At 39.4% G+C, this 18815-nt stretch overlaps 1 protein-coding gene across 6 annotated transcripts in view; it reads right to left on the reverse strand.

Moving 5' to 3' along the window:
* Positions 1-18815, reverse strand: part of CHD7 (chromodomain helicase DNA binding protein 7) — a 185565-nt gene that overhangs the window by 17116 nt on the left and 149634 nt on the right. For all 6 annotated transcript variants that reach the window (XM_073331067.1, XM_073331068.1, XM_073331064.1 and 3 more), the window contains 11 exons: positions 14883-15059; positions 12626-12769; positions 9680-9935; positions 4817-5027; positions 3956-4151; positions 3556-3723; positions 3065-3244; positions 2605-2715; positions 2318-2523; positions 1444-1643; positions 714-873 (listed from right to left, as the gene is read on the reverse strand). In XM_073331067.1, coding sequence (XP_073187168.1) covers positions 714-873; positions 1444-1643; positions 2318-2523; positions 2605-2715; positions 3065-3244; positions 3556-3723; positions 3956-4151; positions 4817-5027; positions 9680-9935; positions 12626-12769; positions 14883-15059 — 2009 coding nt within the window. The remainder of the gene's footprint in view (positions 1-713; positions 874-1443; positions 1644-2317; positions 2524-2604; positions 2716-3064; positions 3245-3555; positions 3724-3955; positions 4152-4816; positions 5028-9679; positions 9936-12625; positions 12770-14882; positions 15060-18815) is intronic.

The raw sequence follows: 18815 nt of genomic DNA on the forward strand, positions 1-18815 counted from the left end.
AGTAAGATTGGAACAACTACCAGAGGGCTGAATTTTAAAGAAGGATTAACAGGGAAGCGGAGGCCTGGGAGGCAAGAAGTTGAACTTTGTTCCAAGCAAAGAGAGCAGCAAAACTGAGAAGGGGCCAAAAGGAACAGATATTTGGGTACTACGGAGAAGAGATGTTTGGGTACAACAGAAGATGCAAGAGGGAGAGTAGGAGAAAATGAGAGGAGGGTGAGATGTAAAACTGGGGACTAGGAGTTTGGTGTGGTAAGGGCCAAGAACCCACATAAAGGGATTCAAAGAAAAGGTGATGTGATTATGAGTCTGGGAGACGGGGAGGAGAAAGAAAAAAATTGTGGAGAACTATTAGCATCAGGACAGTTTTGGATAGCCTTGAGATTCCAGACATTGTTGGAGAGGCTGTCTTAAAGCCAGGATCCACTCCTCCTTTTGCCATGTTGGGAATAATGAAGAATCTCTTTCGCTTAGTGAACAAAACAAACTTTCTTCCTGAAATGTCCTTGTTAGAGCCAATCATCCACCTAAAAGATTATATCCAGTCACCCAGGCCTGATCTGAACTGATGTGATGCTTCATCAAAAGTTAACAGCAACATACAACAGTTTACAGCCCCACTATGTGGTCCTGTGGTTATATTAAAGATACCCAAATGAATGTTCTCGCACATATTAAGAACTATAAGTTCACTATAAATTAAACACACTTACTTATTACAGTGATGTTTGAGGTGTTTCTTATAGCTGTCCTCTTGAAACAAGACATCTGGATTACAGCTTGCCAGCCAATCAGCATCTTGCAGCACTGGCTGTGAACTCTGGGCTTTCACTTTTTTGCCTTTCCTTCCCCTGGGCACTGGTGCAGATAGGCCTACAAAACATCCCGCAACACTTCTCACAGTCTGAATTGCAGTAGTTTGATCCCAAGAATCCCAAAGTGTATTACTGACAAACTGATATAAAAACTAACCACCACCACAGGCCCCCCTGACGTGAAACATGACAACTAGCAATGAATAGCAACACAAGAATTTAGTACATTAGATTTTGAATACCAAAGTCAGTTGAAACTACGGTAAGAATTTAGCTATGAAGAGTGCAATTACTCAAAGTGAAATCTGGCCAGGATAATGGGGTTAAATTCCCTGCTTTTGTGAAAATTGCCATTGGAACGAATGACCACAGGTGGTCAGGATCTATGGTTCATGTCTCATTTGACAGACAGCACCTCCTGCAGCCCAATGCCCTCTAGCACCACGCTGGAGTATTTGTTCATTTCCGACTCAGAGGAAGAGTACTACCCACTGAACCACTGCCACTCCCCCCCTCCCCCGCACATAAGGTGTAGTGTGAGCTACAGTTTAAAAGTAGTATGTAGTACAACTGCAGGAGGGTTCCCCCACCTACAATAGCACTATCACTGGTATGGTGGTAGACATACCAGAGTGGTTAACCAAGGCTCGTGTTTGTCCATCTGCAGTTGGAGTGATCAGATCCCAGATGAAACTTTTGATATTTTCATCTCCTTTGTAGTGATTAAGACAATATACCAGGATTGTCCGGCAGATGGTTTCCACATCTTGTTCCATTAGCGGACGTTTATAGCGCCCATGTGAGAGGATGTCTGTCCACCGACCCCAACTACGAGAAAAATATGCTCAAGAACACAGTTCTGGCACTGGAATTTCCATTTGAGATTTTCATTTTAACCTCTGGGTGCCAGGTGGGTTAAGTGTTGTATGGGTTGTATATGCATTAATGTATTTTGCATTTGCACATCATGTCAGGAAATCCAACTTCCAGCACTGGAAAGTTAAGAATGCTTATTTTACAGAGCAGGCAATAAGTTCACTGCTCGTAAAAGCCGAAATTAAATTATACTGATAATAAAGTACATATGTCTAACAATGATGTTTCCAATAAGGTATGAATAGGGATTTGAACCCCAGAATGATTTGGAGTCAATTTTAGTTTGATCCTGAAATACATCAATCATAGTAATCACATGCAATATTTCTAGAAAAAGAGACATACAAAGTGACTATGAAGCCCACCATGATGGTAGCCACGTATAGCTGCCTGCCTGTGAAGACACAAGAATTCAAACTGGGCTATCCACCATGAGATAAGAAGTTCTGCATCCAATTTATCAACTGGCAAAACAGGATTTCAGTACAGTACTAGATGATGGTTTAGTTATTGACTATAAATTATAAGACTTCCACACTTCAGAATATTTATCCACAGCTCTCTTCGGACTGATGTAAAAAGAGACAAGTATTTTTCACATAGCCATTCAGATGCCTTCTACTTACCCATAGACCAAAAGGTTCTTCTCCACTCTAAAACATTCACTCCTTGCATAACCCTGGGATTTGTCCTGAAGTCTACGGGGCTTTGTACAGGGCTTTTCTTCAGAATCACTTTCCAGGTCTGAAAACTCCATTAATTCATCTTCTTTGACTGCACTATACAGCCTGGTTTGCTTTCTTACTCTTGGTGTATCAATAACTAGGTTGTTCTAAAACAAAAGTGAAAAGAACGTGAAAACTCAGAAAAATCCTCTTTTAAATGAATTATGAACTTGTATAAAAGGTCTCACCCTTCCATTTAAGGCATCAATATCCAACTCAGCCTTCTTAGCCCACTTCTGCCAGAAATTGGGGTCATCCAAGGAAATGTCTGTCCTGTTACCAGATGCAACAAAACTAGCCTAGACAATACGAAAAACACCACATTGAGTTCTTTACTGTATATCACCAGGAAAAATGTTCCATTTTCAGTTGTAAATGCAACTATTTAAAAAAATATATATATATTATAAAAGCAAAAGGAGGTGCTCCTTAAACTTAACATTATGGAGATATCAAAACATAGTAACTGGACATACTGAAACACCAATATATATTTATATGGAGATTTACTCACTGTCCAATCAACAGCCAAAGTAAGTTGGACAGTGTAAATCTAAAAGCTAAATTAATGCATAAAACACATTTATTACTATTTTTATCTATTTTGGTAATATTTTATCAACTTTTTCTTCAAATTTCAAAGCACACCTTAGCAAATGTTGAGCCTTTCCCTTCAGACTCAATAGTAATTGTGTGTGTTCGCCTTAGGAGAATCTGATCAATGTCTTCTTCACAAAATTTGGACCCTTCATCCTCCTCATCCATAAGAGCACCATAAGCCCCCTTTCGTAGAAGATCTTCTATTTCTTTCTTAGAAAGCTGCTGTACCTATAATTTCGGAGGAGAGAAACAATCTCCTTGGATATGTCATTGTTTACATCTCATAGCACAGCCAGACAATTTGCCTTTTACTTAGTCCTTAAAAATTGTAAACTTCTAAAATGTTTTGTTCATCAATAAAAAAAACTTTCACACTTGTTGCACTTATCTTCTGTGAAGAACAGTAAAAACAAAGGTAAATCTATTCTAAAGCTAATTGACAGTCAAAAAAATCCCAATTTCCTTTAACTAAAGCTACAGTAAGCAAGAAATAGGATACATTTATGCCTTTGGAAGTCTGCATCTGAACATATTCTCACCCCATTTGTAGCATTTTCTCTTCCACTCATTGACTGCAGTACAGCTTTATCAAGGCCAAGCTTTAAACTAGCTTTGTCAAACATTTCTCTTTCATAAGAATTCCTTGTGATCAACCTGTAGATTTTCACTGATTTGCTCTGTCCAATTCGGTGACATCGAGCTTGAGCCTAGAGAAGTATAAAAAGAAATATTCAGTTACAAGTTACACAGAAATTAAAAGTCAATGCCTAGAACTTAGTATGTTTCTTTTAAGCACTCAAATTAAAATTTTTTAAATATAAAAACATATTAAGCTTGAAATTTGAGAGACAACAACAGACTCTCTCCTAACTGGGTAGAAAAATACACTGCAGAAAACTAAAGAAAATGTTTAACAAGAATTGCCTCTTGCAATATTACCTGGAGGTCATTTTGGGGGTTCCAGTCTGAATCAAAAATGATGCAGGTATCAGCAGCAGTAAGATTAATGCCTAAACCTCCTGCCCTTGTACACAGCAGGAAAACAAATCTATCAGAATCAGGCCTGGAAAACCTGTCAATAGCTGCCTGACGAAGGTTGCCTCTTACTCGACCATCAATTCGCTCGTATGGGTACCTGAAATAAAGTTGTGTTATAAGCAGACTTTTACCATCACTTTCTCATCACTAGCTTTCTCATCATATCTTCCAACATTATTATTATTATTATTTATTTTTTTTTTTTAAGAAAAATCTTAGCATGACTACCAGGTCAGCAGAATTCCAACAAAGTAGAGACCTGAAAAAGAGCTCTATGTAGCTTGAAAGCTTGTCTCTCTCACCAACGGAAGTTGGTCCAATAAAAGATATTTCCATGCCCACTGTCTCAGCAAAGTAGAGAGCGAGTATTCTTGAATCAACTGTGTGCAAAAGTGAAAAACATACTCTATTCTCTTCCTCTGAGCAACTTCCACAGCAGAAACAGCTCTCACCCAAAAGAGACTGTCTAGCTAGAGGCAGACGACATTCTTACTTTAAACTTCAGATGGACAATTTACCTGAACAGTCAACTAAAAGGTGGTCCATTAAGGTTCTGAGAGATCACTTGCACTTGCCCATTAAGAAATACCATACTCCTTTGCAATTACAGGTATGCTTTTTTTCCTTAATGATCTGGCTAAATGTGTAACATTAAGTGTCTGAGTTCCATCCTTTTACCATATAGATCACTCACAGGTTAAATACTTTGGCCACTGAGGAAAATACAATTTATTTAGAACTGTATTGTATCGTTGCTCTCACCGTCTTTGAATGAGGTAGTCTTCCAGTATGTCCAAGCAGCGCACCATCTGGGAAAAGATAAGCACCCTGTGGCCACCAGCCTTCAATTTTGGCAGCAGCTTGTCAATCAGTACTAGCTTGCCAGCAGCCTGGATCATTGCCTGGAGCTGAAAATCTGGAGAGTCGGCATTGTGTGTTTCTTTAAACTCTTCCAAAATTTTCTCTTCAGCACCTGCAAAGATTGGACAGCAATACACGAATACCGTAAAGGTTTTATTAAAAAAAAACAAAAACCATGAGCTTTCCTTCAATACCCTGTGTATAAGCCCCAGGAATGTTTTAAGTATTATGTGCATAAACATTTACACAAATACATTAGCTTAGTTAAAACTAAATATATACACACATGCACGCGCACACGGAAAAAAGGGATCTTAGCTTTCAACAGAAAAAGATGAGGAGAAAACACCTTCCAAGTAAATGAATATTGACTATGAGTAATACATGAATTTCAACAAGAAACTGTCAAGCCAGAAACTGTATAAAAAAAGCAGCAGACCAGACACTGATTGAACCATTTTAAAATAGATATTTAAGGGACAGAAAAAAGAAATTTAACAGATAAATGTAAGTGTGAAAGATGAGTATTCGGACATTACAGTATTAAGAAGTTATATTTAGCTTTTTACAAATATTTATAATCAAACATCAAAGAGTAAAAGCTGTAGGCCTGCTACTGCCACAGTGCATTCACAGAGCCCAAGTTCAGACAACAAAATATTTAATTGGAAAAGCAAAGAGCTCTGAAATTATTTTGTTTTACCTTCTATTTAGCTTTCCTCTCACTATATGTATTCCTTCGTGTTTGCTTAGTTTGCAGAAGCTCCCCCCCGCTGCACCCCGGCCACACACTCATTCACTCACTTTCTAGTCACTCTTCCATCTCAGACTGCTATGGTTAAGAAAGACTGCAAGGGACAAAAGGTATTTCAAGTTTCATTCCCATTCTCTCTTTGACCTCTCTTGTGAGGCTGCCAACAAGAATGCCATTTTAAATAGGGGGCTTATTATGTGGACACAGAACAGACCACTAAAAGCATATCAGATAGTTATTTTCAGGTGCGCAAGAAGCTTCACAAAGGGCATTTTTCACAATTTGCTTTCAGGTAATTCCATGCCTGAGAAATAGTATTTCTGTGACACTTCTGGACAATGGACATTTTTCCTCTTTGAAATTTTGAGCAAAAGCTGTTTTTTAAATTTTATATTTCAGAGTTGTATATGGACCATCTTGGACATTTGTCTTGCACAACGTGAGCGAGGGTAACAGAGACAAAACATGTTATATTTGGTTTTGTTTGTTTAAGTTCCCTTCCTAGATTCTAGGGCACTCACATACATGTAGTCGGTGTGCTGAACCACAGCAGTCCATCCACGTCTGTTGTAATGTGAACTCTCTCACCTATATATGAGCCCAAGTCAAGAAACAGGAACTGAAGTGACTAAATTTCCAGTATGTCTGACAGCTCTATATTAAACAAGAAGGATAGAGTACATATGATAGAATTTAGGCCAGGTTACCTGGACAGAGATCTGCATTGCTCAGCAAACAACCTGGACAACTAGGATTGACCTAACAGAGTTCACATGAGAAAGTGTATGCAAAATTTCTCACAAACATAAGCATCTTCAGCTGAAGCACATAGCTGGACTATTGCCCACCAGACTAACTAATCATTGATCCTTATGGCCTAAATACTGCACAAGAATGACGTCTCATTAAAAAGTATAATAAACGTAGGCAAGAACAGTAGAATTAGACATATCCTCCAGCCTGGTCTCCATCTAGAATCCCTTCTCAGTGTTGTAAAATGTGCAGCCATCCTGACCTATATGCTATGAGAGTCAAATACTTTACTGAACTCATGCCCCAAGCCTACTGTAGACTATCAGCCAGCTTATGTAGAGTATTACTTCAGCCACATTATTTAGTCTCACCCACAGTTTTCCGCTGATCACACTCAAGTTGTACTACTATGAAATGCACAAAATCATGCAAACCTCTACATATAAATATGTAACCAAGCTACATACAAAAGGACATACTACGCTAGCCACACCATAGCAAACCTACGTACAAATCTAGTGATTGAGGAACCTCAAAAGAGCCAGAGTTTGGTTTAGATCACACCACTTCCATAACAGACCTCTGCAAACACACAATTTACCCTTTCCACAACCCTTCTCCAACAAACTGGGTCAAAGAATGCACCCACCTTGCCTCTCAAACAATCTTTCTCACCCTCCAATGGTCTTCATTATCCCTACTTGGTAATTTCTTTTGGGGAGAAGTATCTGGTATCTTTGGCTGATTGTAAGCCAGTAACACCAACTTTCTTTCTCCCCACTCAGCCTCAGGTTAATTTTTGGGTGGTGGGTGAGAGAAGGGGGATTTGTGGATCATCTGGTAGGCCAGTGCTCTCACACTCGCCAATCAAAAATGACTTCCAGGTGCACATGATGTTGTGAGGGCAAGAGAATGCCCTCTCACCATGCCCCACAACACCGCAGCAAGGATCAGCATAGAGTCACATTCTGCTACTGGCTCTCCAGGATCTGGGGAAGAGGTATGATCTATAAGTCCTTGAGCGTGGTTGTTAGGGAAAACCCATTGCTCTTGATTCTAGAAAAACAGACACTGCTTTGTCTGTCTCAGAACACATACAAAATGCAGCCATTCCCTGAGATTAGGGGAATCAAAATAGTTTCTGCTGACTCCACATGGAATATGCTCACCCAACTAAGGAACCATAAGAAATACCATGTGACTTCAACAATAAAATTTCCACTATTAAACACAATTTAAAAATACTGTGAAAAGCTGCCTCAAAATTTACATGGGACAACTCACGTAATGCAAGATGGTTAATGCCCTGGTTTGACCCGGGGGCTGGGGGGGGCGAAAAAATAAACAAAAAATCACACACACAAACCAAAACCTTCATATGCAATGGAACATGTTCGCAGAAGCTTTCATGAACTCTAAAAATACAGTGTTCTTAATTTCCCCTTAAATATTACACATCACTCTAGTCAATACCTACTGTACCAAATATGACCTGGTGACCTAAGGAGTCACAATATTTGCATAATTGTGTACACTGCAAAATATCAAAAGAATAGCCTGCACAACAGTGGTGAGTCACTCTTGAGATCTTGCAACCGCTATAAACTATAAGTTTTTCCACAGAATAGCGATGCAAAGCTGCTGTATATCCATTGTAAGATCTTGAGACAGAATTACAATTAACTTGTGTCATTGTTATAAGTGCAAAGATGTTAATTATTGATCAACAGGATAAAACCTGAGGCTCAGATAGTTACAGAAGGCAAGAATTAGAAGCATTTCTTCTCTAGAATTAAAGGACTTATTTTGGTAAACTTCATCTCATTATGATAGCCATAGATTTTTAGACAGATAGATTTTTCTAGCTAAATCTGAGGGTTTTTTTTAAATATTTAGTGCCATGAAACTGACAGCACTGTACTGCTAAACTTAAGTTTTCAAAAACTGTGAGTCACCTCACACACACCCCGCCCTCAAACAAAAAGCCTTCAGTTTACTTATTGGATCAAAGTTTTTTTTTTTAAACTACTCTAGTCCAGGATCAGCTGAGCTTGAAGACAGTCATCTAGCATGGCAAAATGCAAGATACTCCAAAATACTAAATCATATCTTAGATTCATCAAATGACATCAGTATAATTACTTCTTTTCCCTCTATTAAAAAGTATTCCATGAAAATTTAGTTAAGCAACAATCTGGAAGCCTCACAGTACTCAAAACTAAAATTAATTTCTTTAGCACCGTGGTCATGCATGCAGCTGTAGAGAGAAGGCCCTCAAATCAGGGATCTTACAATCAGCATCAGATCAAACACATATGATAGATTATTGTAGAAAAGAAGAGAAGCTGGTGGGCAAAAACACAGCATGCAGGAAGTGACATTTACAGAGGTATTCGCAAAAAGAAAAGGAGTACTTGTGGCACCTTTTTGCGAATACAGACTAACACGGCTGTTCCTCTGAAACCTTACAGAGGTATGTGAATGCTTTGTCCCCAAAAAGCAGATAATGGGTTTGATCACCTAACACGTGTAAATTAGCATACTTTAATTAGCTACATTATACTAGCTAGTAATGAAGTTATACTGGTCCATCATTGCGTACTTGCTATATTCAGTCTGGATCTAAAAACAGCAGTGTTACACTGAAAGACCAATGACAATTAAAGTCTGGTATCTTACAAATGTAAATATTGTTTCCAGAACTTGTTCCTAATTCTAGCAGGTCATGAAATATCTGCTTTAATATCATGTCTGATCACCACTTCTTACCCAACAAGTTCAATTCAGAGATTATTTTAACTGCTATATCAAGATTCACTAGAGCTAGAAGATGTGATGTACCCAAATGCAGCTTCGAAGAGATATAAAGCAATAATCTCTACTTGAGTGGTTTGACATATTGTCCAACTAAAGTCATGTTGGAATTCAAGCGGTAGTGCGGTGGTGGAGGGGATAAGAAACGTTAGAGGGTTTCTAAGGAGTGGTCCCAGACTTGGACCTGGGCCTATGATGATCTCTAAAGTGAAATGTGTTGTCACTCTGCTGGGGGAAATTAAAAGGATGCTCGTATTTTACAGGTTTTTGTCAAGACATGTAGTACATCCATCCATCTGTAGTGATTTTATCATGTGGATTTTCGACGGAAAGGGAGAGAATCTACTATCTCAGTGTACATACTGGAACAGTTATATCAAGTTATATCATCTTGAACTCCCCATAGCTATTATGAGAAAGAGGGGATCAATATGCAGGCCTACCATTAATAAGATATGGATGATTGCAGCATTTTCTTAGTTCCATCATAGTGTTTAAAAGATTAGGTACATTAGCTTGACCACCGCCCTTGGAGAGAAATGTGAAATTCTTTTCAAGAATAGCACGATAGTATTTCTTCTGAATGTTTGTCAGCTCAACTTCAATGATGGTTTCTTCTTTGGGGGCCAGGTTCTTTTCTACATCCTCTTTAAGGCGTCTCAACATCATCGGCTTCAAAATGGCTTGGAGCTTTTGCACCTATGAGAGACAGCTTTAGTAAATAATTGTGTAACAAAAGTCTTAAATACTAAATACTAAGTTTTTATTTTCAAATGATATTATACCACCTTCAGTTTTAAGGAGATGCTCTGGTTATCTGCACCATATGCATCACCCTAATCGTAGAACTCCAAGAACCTCTAAAATTTCCTTCTCTCCATTTTCTACCACAACTCAGATACAGAAGGGTTTAAAAAAAAAAGGAAGATTTTCATAAAACCCACTGACTGAATTTTGCTTTGGTTACTCTAGGGATACAAAAGACTACAGTTAAAAAAATGTGATGTTACTGTATTATTTCTGGCCGGTAAACTTTTCCTCATGTATTTGATGCTATCAAATATATCTCATTTGAATAAAAATTTCCCAAGGCAAGAATCATCATTTCACACCAATCATGGCAACTGAGTGAAGTAAAAGAGTGTGCCTAAGACAAACTGATATGTACAACACTTCAGGATTTTTGTTTTGTTTTAGATAGAGCTGGCAGTAATGCCTATTACAGGTTGCCTAACACTTTTCATTTTAAGACTCTGTTTTCAGTTGTTTATAAAACTAACTGTTTAGGCTGAAATTTTCCATGCTGATTTCTGCCAGAGGCATAATATTAATTTATTATATAAAGTTCCAAGGAAATGCCTTTTGTGAGAAGTAGTTAAGGGAAAAATGTGTCTCTTTATTTAAGATGACTTGCACCTGCATGCTTTGGAGCAGGTATTTGTAATTTAGTAGAGTAGCCCCGGAGAGATGCTTTTGCTGTCTCAGTGAAAACCTACCAAAATTTGACCAAACTATAAAGGTTCTGAAAATCCCGGTTACTACATATTCAGAGGTTTGTGCGAGGCTGGCAGCTAAATTCTCTAAAGATTCTATCTGCATTGCCCGCCCCCAGCACACAGTCACCCTTGGTGGCAGGCCTGAGCAAGAATTACCCTACAATTGTTCCTCATCTACCAGTGGCCACTGTGGTGCTGGGCACCAGAACTGAGAGCAGTAAGACTGTTTCTCCTGTGCTCTCAATGCTCCCCCTGCTGTTGATCAGGCAGTGTGGAAAGCAGGGGGGTAGACTAATGCGGAGGGCTGAGGATTAGAGAGAAATAGTAAACAAAGGGGCAGGGGAGGAAGAACGTAAATCACTAGAGCACCCTACCTTCCAGAATCTGAAATGGAACCCAGGATTCTGTAGAAGAGACTAGTGAGAGGTGACAGTTTCAAGTACATAATTTTTCACCCTCCTCCTTGGAACAACCTTTTGTTTTTCTTACCCTCTGAGGATAGGACAAGAAGCAATAGGCTTAAATTGCAGCCAAGGCAGTTTAGGTTGGACATTAGGAAAAACTTCCTGTCAGATTAGTTAAGCACTGGAATAAATTGGATAGGGAGTTTTTGGAATCTCCACCACTGGAGATTTTTAAGAGCAGGTTAGACAAACATATGTCAAGGATGGTCTAGATAATACTTAGTCCTGCCATGAATGCAGGGGACTGGACTAGATGACCTCTCGAGGTCACTTCCATTCCCACAATTCTATGATTCCAATATCCCAATACTCCTCTGAGGTCCAGCAAACAACTATGAAATCCACTGTCAGAGTGATGTGCCTCATCTCTGTCTTGTGGCTAGTCCATCCAGGGGATATTTCTGTCTGCAACTTTGTTAGTTCAAGTGTTACGGGACTGTGCTGTGAATCAAAAGGTTCCAACTCTATTGATGTCATATGTAGAGGGTCATTATGATCCACATGATGTAACTGCTGTTTTTTTCAATTTGCTTTATTAAAAATGTAAACAATTAAATACAAAAAAACAGTCTTAAAAGAAAATTACGGACACATGTCAAGCAAACAGAAGTTAATACCACCAGAATTAAGGTGACTGAAGCTGAACCAAGACAGGATCCTGCTGAAAAAGTAGTAGGTCAGCATGTAATTAAAGACTGTATTATAAAACAGAAGGCAGATAAATTAAAGTTGCATGGATAATCTTTATCCTAGCACTTCCTAACTTTTGAGTGCTCAACTTTGCAACCCTAACCTCCTTTTAATGTAGTTTTTGTATGTAATAATAAATTAGTTTATCTTGATATTTATCAATGACTTTAATTTAGCACCTGTTATATTATGCTGCATGCATTTTTAGAAATATTTCCATTTCTTTAAATGGGGAGCACTGGAATAGTCTATTTCTGAATAAAGATAACAAGCACAATAATGTCTATATTGGGTTATGTCATTTACTAATCTGGGATCAGATCTAATCCTGCTCCCACTGAAATTAACAGCAATATTTCCATTTGTTTCAAGGGAAAAAGGAGCAGCCCCTTATTCTGTTGCCATGTTAAAGGGACAATGTCAACTGAAAATCTAGTCAGTCTAAAAAAAACAAAAGAGTGAAAGCTGTTCCTGCTACTACACCTGTCCCCAGATCCCCCAGCCATTTTTGGGACTGACTGAACAGAGGAAACAGGTAAATTTATTACAAAAAGTATACTGTCTAATGCACAAAGTAAATAAACTAGAAAAATATTTTTCTCCTTTACTCTTCCCTTTCTGAAGATCTACGGTGTTGTTTGTAATAATAAATAATAATCATTAGGTAATTAAAATTACTGTAACAGGATTAAAACAGTCTCTTTAAACAGGGAAAGAAAAAGTGCATGAGTAAAATTACCTGTTCTTCAGTTTTCAGATCACCAAACTCTTGCATGAATGTGGTTTCTGACGGGAAGCGACCTGGCTCCAAGAAATGAAGCAAGCTGAACAGCTCTTCTACAGTGTTCTGTAATGGGGTACCAGTGAGCAACACCTTGTGTTCCTGCAAGAAAAAGAAGCAGTTGACTAGAAACCATCTATGCAGACGTTTTCTCATTATGTTTTTGTCCTTATCATTCAACTCTTCTGGCTCTTCGTAAATCTTTTGAGACACCAAACACTCTGGCCTTCCTCCAAGGGCACTCTAGGGCATTAACTCCAAATCAGTCCAGGCACTCCACTAAGTTTCTTGCCAAAGATAGGTCCTTTAGCCAACCAGCCGGTGTCCTTTCTCGCTTATCTACGCTGCATGACCCCATCCCCTCCACAAATATTATGGACTTTTAGACTACGTATATACTACAGGCTCTAACAACTCCGCTTTCCTCACTGTCTCTCATCACTAAGACAATGGAAATCCTTCAGCATACTACAGTACATTAACAATATAGCTAGAACTAGCTACCTCTTCTCCAGGAACAGAAGCCAGTTACTGCCACAAACCAGTCCTGTAGCGTGACTATACTCCCCACTTTAATAGTAAAAATTCTACACTACTCAGGTAGCATTAGAAAAGGGCAGTTACCTATCTGTCCTAGCTTTTCAAGCATCTCAAAACCAGCTGAGTAAACATTTATTTGTACACAGTGCCCTATGTTTGTTCAAAGCAGACCCTTTTTTTTCTTGAGTTAGGAAGTAGAATTATCAAGGTGCAGATGAGGATGAAGGAAACAGATGTGGCAAGTGAGCTGCTGAGGCATAAGGCAGAGAGTGTAGGAGAAATTAAGATTTGGCCCCATAGTCAATGGGGAAGGACAATTGTTGCAGTATGGCAGGGGAGCAAAATGTAAAGTTTTATATTGCTTAAGTAATATAAAAAAGGCAAACAAATTTTTAAATAAGTTGTTTAGTTTTTGTGGATTGGCAGCTGAAAAACAAAGAATAATGCTATTTACTTATATCAGAGTAGCTCCTAGAAGCTGATCCAAGACTGGGACTACATCATGCTAGGCACTAAACAAATGCAGAGTCCCCGCCCCAAAGATTTTACAATGTAAATAGACAAGACAGAGAGTGGGAGAAATGAAGTATCATTATCTGCATATTACACATTAGGAAAGGAAGCACAAAGGTTAAGTGACTTGCTCAACCTTACATCGTAAGTGTCTAGTAAAACAGGAATCAAAAGCAGATCTCGAGTCCCAGTATACCACCTTAACTATACGTCCATCTTCCTCTCAGACATCATAATAAATGCCTTTACAGAGAACTTTACAAACCTTCATTAATTAACCCTTAAGACCCCTGTGAGAAAGGTAAATATTATTTTACAGATAGACAAAGGCTAACGGCAACTTTAAAAAAAAAAAGCTTAATTTTTTGCTTCTTAAAACAAAAACAAAAAACCACATCTGCAGTATCAGGGTTTGACTTCCTTACTTTTGTTGGAGAACCTACTGTAGGTCTGTTGACCACTTTATTTCATTCCTTTGATGTTGCAAGGAATCTTCCAGCAAAAGCACAAGACAAAAATATCAAAAATATCACATCTTAAGGCAAAATAATAATAATAAAAAAACAACAACTTTTCAAAGCATCTTTCAACTCTTTTTTTGGTATACAATAAAGAAAATGAGGCACCTTTTAACTACCTCCCCATGAAAGTCAGTTTTAAGGAACTCGCTCAATCTCTGGCAGAGGTAGAATTGGAACCAAGCAGTTCCTATCTCCTACACCAGAGTTCATTTTACTTCACCACGTTTTCACTAAGTACGCATTTAAAATAGATAAGTGGCCAATTTTTAAAGATGGGAGGCAGGGAAAGGTATGGGGATAAAGGATGACAAAAAGGGAGTTTAAAAATGGTATGATATGGGAGGAAAGGTAGGATAAAAAGGATTTCTCTTTGTCTTCCTTTTTTTAAGGGAAAAGACCAGCTTTCAGGTTTAATATAATGAGGAGATTGGTGGGCTCTTCAGCACTTTTAGTTTAAACTAAAAGTTTGTAGATAGGTCCATCTGGCTAGCTAGAAAGTCTTTAAGAAAAGTTTCTCATACAATTCTCTCTCAAAATTGACTTGATTTAGTGAACAACACAGAAAAAGGCTTACAAATCATCATCTTAAGAAATTACCAACCAGGACTACTGTAAGTACATAAGATTCAAGAAGCACTTACCAGGTCCATCATCTTCAGTCCTTCCAAAAGCTTGCAATTCCTGTTCTTCAGCCTGTGGGCTTCATCAATTACTACACAACGCCATGGAATGTTACGCAGCTCAGGGCAGTCAGTCAAAATCATTTCAAAAGTAGTGATGATAGCATGAAACTTATAGGACCCCTTTATTACCCGACCCTGAAAGAACAGCAATGATTATAAGTAGAAACCCTTACTAATGTATAAAGGAGATTAAAAGACTAATTTTTTTAAACTTTACATTACATATAAAGAAAATACAAAAAAAGTGCAATGAGCAAAATATTTAAATACAATCATTACCAGTGACATCAGAACAAAGGAATGCAAACAAATAAGTCTGCTGCTTTTTGCTGTTGTGTTTTTTTTTATTTTGCACAAGAAAGGACCGGTGCTTTCTCAGTGCATACTAGACACAAAGATACAATTTTTGCAGTGACACATTATCATGTTACACCACAAAAATATTAACATATCAATGCAACACCAAGTGTTGGTGTAATTTTTTCCCTTATTTTACTGAGAAATTTATCTTCTCCGTCAAAGCTGTATTTGACAGTTCTTTCAAGCATTCTGAATAAACTGGAGGTGTGAGTTCCATTTTTCTGAGTATTACATATTTTGTTAATTGACATGTCAGTACTCATGTCTTGGTGTTCACTACATATATAATTTATCTAATTCTAATAAGTGGAGTTTTGGAGAGGAACAGATTCACAACTGTGGAAAGACCTTTGCATATACTTCCCCAGTATTTCCGTAATTTGAGGTAAAAGTTCTCCGGGACAGTTTCGCTGATTATTGGGAGCATCTCCATCATTTACTATGGTTAGTTAATCCTGCATTTTTCAGTACCAGTGTCCAATAAAACCTATTAAATATTTTATTCTAAGATAATGGACTGGATGTAATTCTGATATATTTCTTCCCAATCTTCTTCAGACAATAAAAAATGTAAACTAGCTTCCCACATGTTTTAGTTCCAAAGTCAGTGGCTACAAATTGACAACATTTGACACTGTTGTCATTTGCCCAACTTTTCCCTCCTCCCACATTCTGAAACCAGTTATTGTAGGGTAAGTAACTGTTCTTTCTTCTTTGAGTGTCAGTATGGATCCCAATGTGGGTAACTAGCAAGCAGTGTCCCTTCTGAACTGTGGAAATGAAAAATGCCTGCCAAGGAGTCAAACCTACATTCCTTCAATATTTCCATAGCCTCTCTCTATTACCTGACTGGACCAAACCCTTTTAACTGTCTCCTAATCTCTTTTTGTGGCTATATCTGGCTCATTAAAAAGCCACTCAATCTCATCACAGAGAATTTCAACATGTATCACATATTGTATCTCCTCCTGTTGGTTAGCTGCTGAGTCACTCCCACCAAACATCAGTGCAGATGTTGTATCTTCTGCCTGCTTCAAGAACATGCCAGAACGTGATGTATGTAAACCCGCTGACTTTTGTCAAACATTATGCCCTTGATGTGGTGGCTAGGTTTGATGCCACTTTCAGGACAGCAGAACTACATATTCTTCTCTTATGGTATCAAGTCTGGTTTTGAAAAGAAGGCTGGTCTGCAAAATGACTGATTCAGGTGAAACTTTGAGACTGAGATCACATTTGGGATGAATGTAGAATGAAGTCTCAGCACTGACTTGCTTCTGTGAAAAGATGTGTAGGGAGATCTGGCCATGAGAACTTGGGAGCTCACTGACCTGCCATGCTGACCTGATGGCCACTAGAAAGACCATGTTAAAGGTAAAGTGTTCTATCCAAAAATTGGAAAGCAGCTTGAAAGGAGAGGATATTGCAATCCCATGTAGAAATCAGGTCTTCAATAGGTACTTAAGTATGCAGGAGGGTCCTTAAAAGAATTTTGATTCTGTCACATGTGAGAAGCCTGAGTACGACTGAATGGAAGCAGGACATGATGATACTGCTGCAAGATGGACTTTGGGAGAACTAAATGAAAATCCAGTTTGTTTCTGGTTCAAAATATAGTTGAAGATCTGTGGTATCAGAGCCTCAACTGGGACCATGTTATATTGGGCTGTCCAACCGTTTCCATTTGGAGAAGTAGGTTTTCCAAGCAGAATGCTTCCTGCTCTGTATGGGGAGTTTTTGAACCTGTTGAGAACAGTCTCTCAGTGGTGCACAATCAGCCAACATCTAGGCCATCAAGTGCCACAACTGCAGGTCTAGGATACCATATCCGGGAAGATCAAGAAGAGGATGGGAGGTCTGAATGGATATGTGCAAGAGATCTGACCATCAAAACTGCTTTGTTCAATAGAGCTATCAAGGTCAGCATGACCTTGTCCTGTCTGACTTTGGATATCATCACAGGTATCAAGGGAACCAGGGAAAAGGCATGTTTGAGACCAGTAGTCCACTGTAGCAGAAAGATGTCTCATTAGAAGCCCAGGTTCATGTCTTCTCTGGGCAGAAGTTCAGGCATTTTGCATTGTCCTCCATGGTGACAAGATCAATTATGGGAGTCCTCCAATGGCAAAATATCAGCTCTGTGATAGATTTCTGCAGCAGCCACGCTTGGCTGGTTACCATCTGCCTGCTTAAGAAATTTACCATGTCATTGCTGGTACCTGTGTAACCTCTTGGGATTTAAAGAGCATGGCCCCTTTAAATCTTTTTCCTAAGGAGGGAGGGGGAGCAGTGAGAAAAAGAAAGGAAACTTGAGGTGGGGCTCTGGAGCTCAAGAGAGAGAGAGAGAAGGGCGGCAGTAAGCAGGCCCTCACAAAGTGAAGCAGTGGAGAACCTGAAGCCTGGGAAGGACAGGGCAGCGGATCGGGGACACCCCAGGACAGGAGCCAGGAGAAGCACTGTGCCAGGGAGAAATCGCCTGAGAAGGACAGGCTGGAGCTGGACCCAGTATCACTGCTGCCCAGAGCTGCCTGGGGCTGTAAGTACTGGGGCTTGTAACTCTGCACTGGGAATAAGGAGGGAGGCTGCTAGCTAGTTAAGTGGGGAGGTGATCGCTCTGTGTGGCTTTGCAGAAAGCGGCAGAAGAGGGCACTGGAGGGATTTGTTGAGGAAAGTTTACTGGCATCAAAGACAACCAGGAGCACTCAAGGCTCAGCACTTGCCTGGAACTTTGCTCAGTTCCTCCTGAACTGTGTGTGCAGACACATTGCTCAGTGTCTGCCCTTTTAGACAGTGCTACCACGGGGCCTGTGGGGCATTGGTTTGGATGCATCCCTGTTTTACTGCTCCCCCTATACTTCCCCTTGTTGTTTTTCTCCCCTCCCATCCCTCTGTAAATAAATATTTCCCTGTGTTATATCCATTGTGTGTTTGTGTGTTCATTCACTGTGGGGGGTTTGGAACAGGTGCCCTGGGGGGTGGAAGGGACTTTTTTTCCTGCTTCATTCCTGCATGCGTGCTCTCTTGGCCAGAGCTGCCTGTAGAGCAGACTCCACCTTGGCCATTAGGGTGTAAAGTTACACTTTTAAGGTGCAGAACCAATGGGGTCACCCTGTTTGGATGACACCATGTCCACAGCCTGACAACTTCTTGGCAGTGAGGGGATGATGAAGCACATTCTTGATTGCTGATATAGTGCATTCCAGATAGGCTACCCATAAAAGATCTGCAACGCAGAGCTCTGCAGGAATGCCATGCAAGCCAGCCAGATGGCCCTGAACTCCAGAATGTTCATATGCAGCACAAATCACCCTGGCACCAGATGCCCTTCATCTGCAGGTGGTCCAGGAGGGCATCCCAACCAGTTTGAGGCATCTGACAAGGCACAAGAGTAAGATGTTTCTCCAAACAGAGGCTTTTTGGGTCCTTGTCATTAGCAGTACTCCTTTGATTCCAATTGTTCCTGTAGTGCCTTGTTTAATTTCAGTTGTTCCTGAAATGACTAGGAGCCTGGCTTGGGGTGGGCATAACAGT

Source organism: Lepidochelys kempii, chromosome 2 (genome assembly GCF_965140265.1).
Source record: "Lepidochelys kempii isolate rLepKem1 chromosome 2, rLepKem1.hap2, whole genome shotgun sequence".
NCBI lineage: Eukaryota > Metazoa > Chordata > Testudines > Cheloniidae > Lepidochelys > Lepidochelys kempii.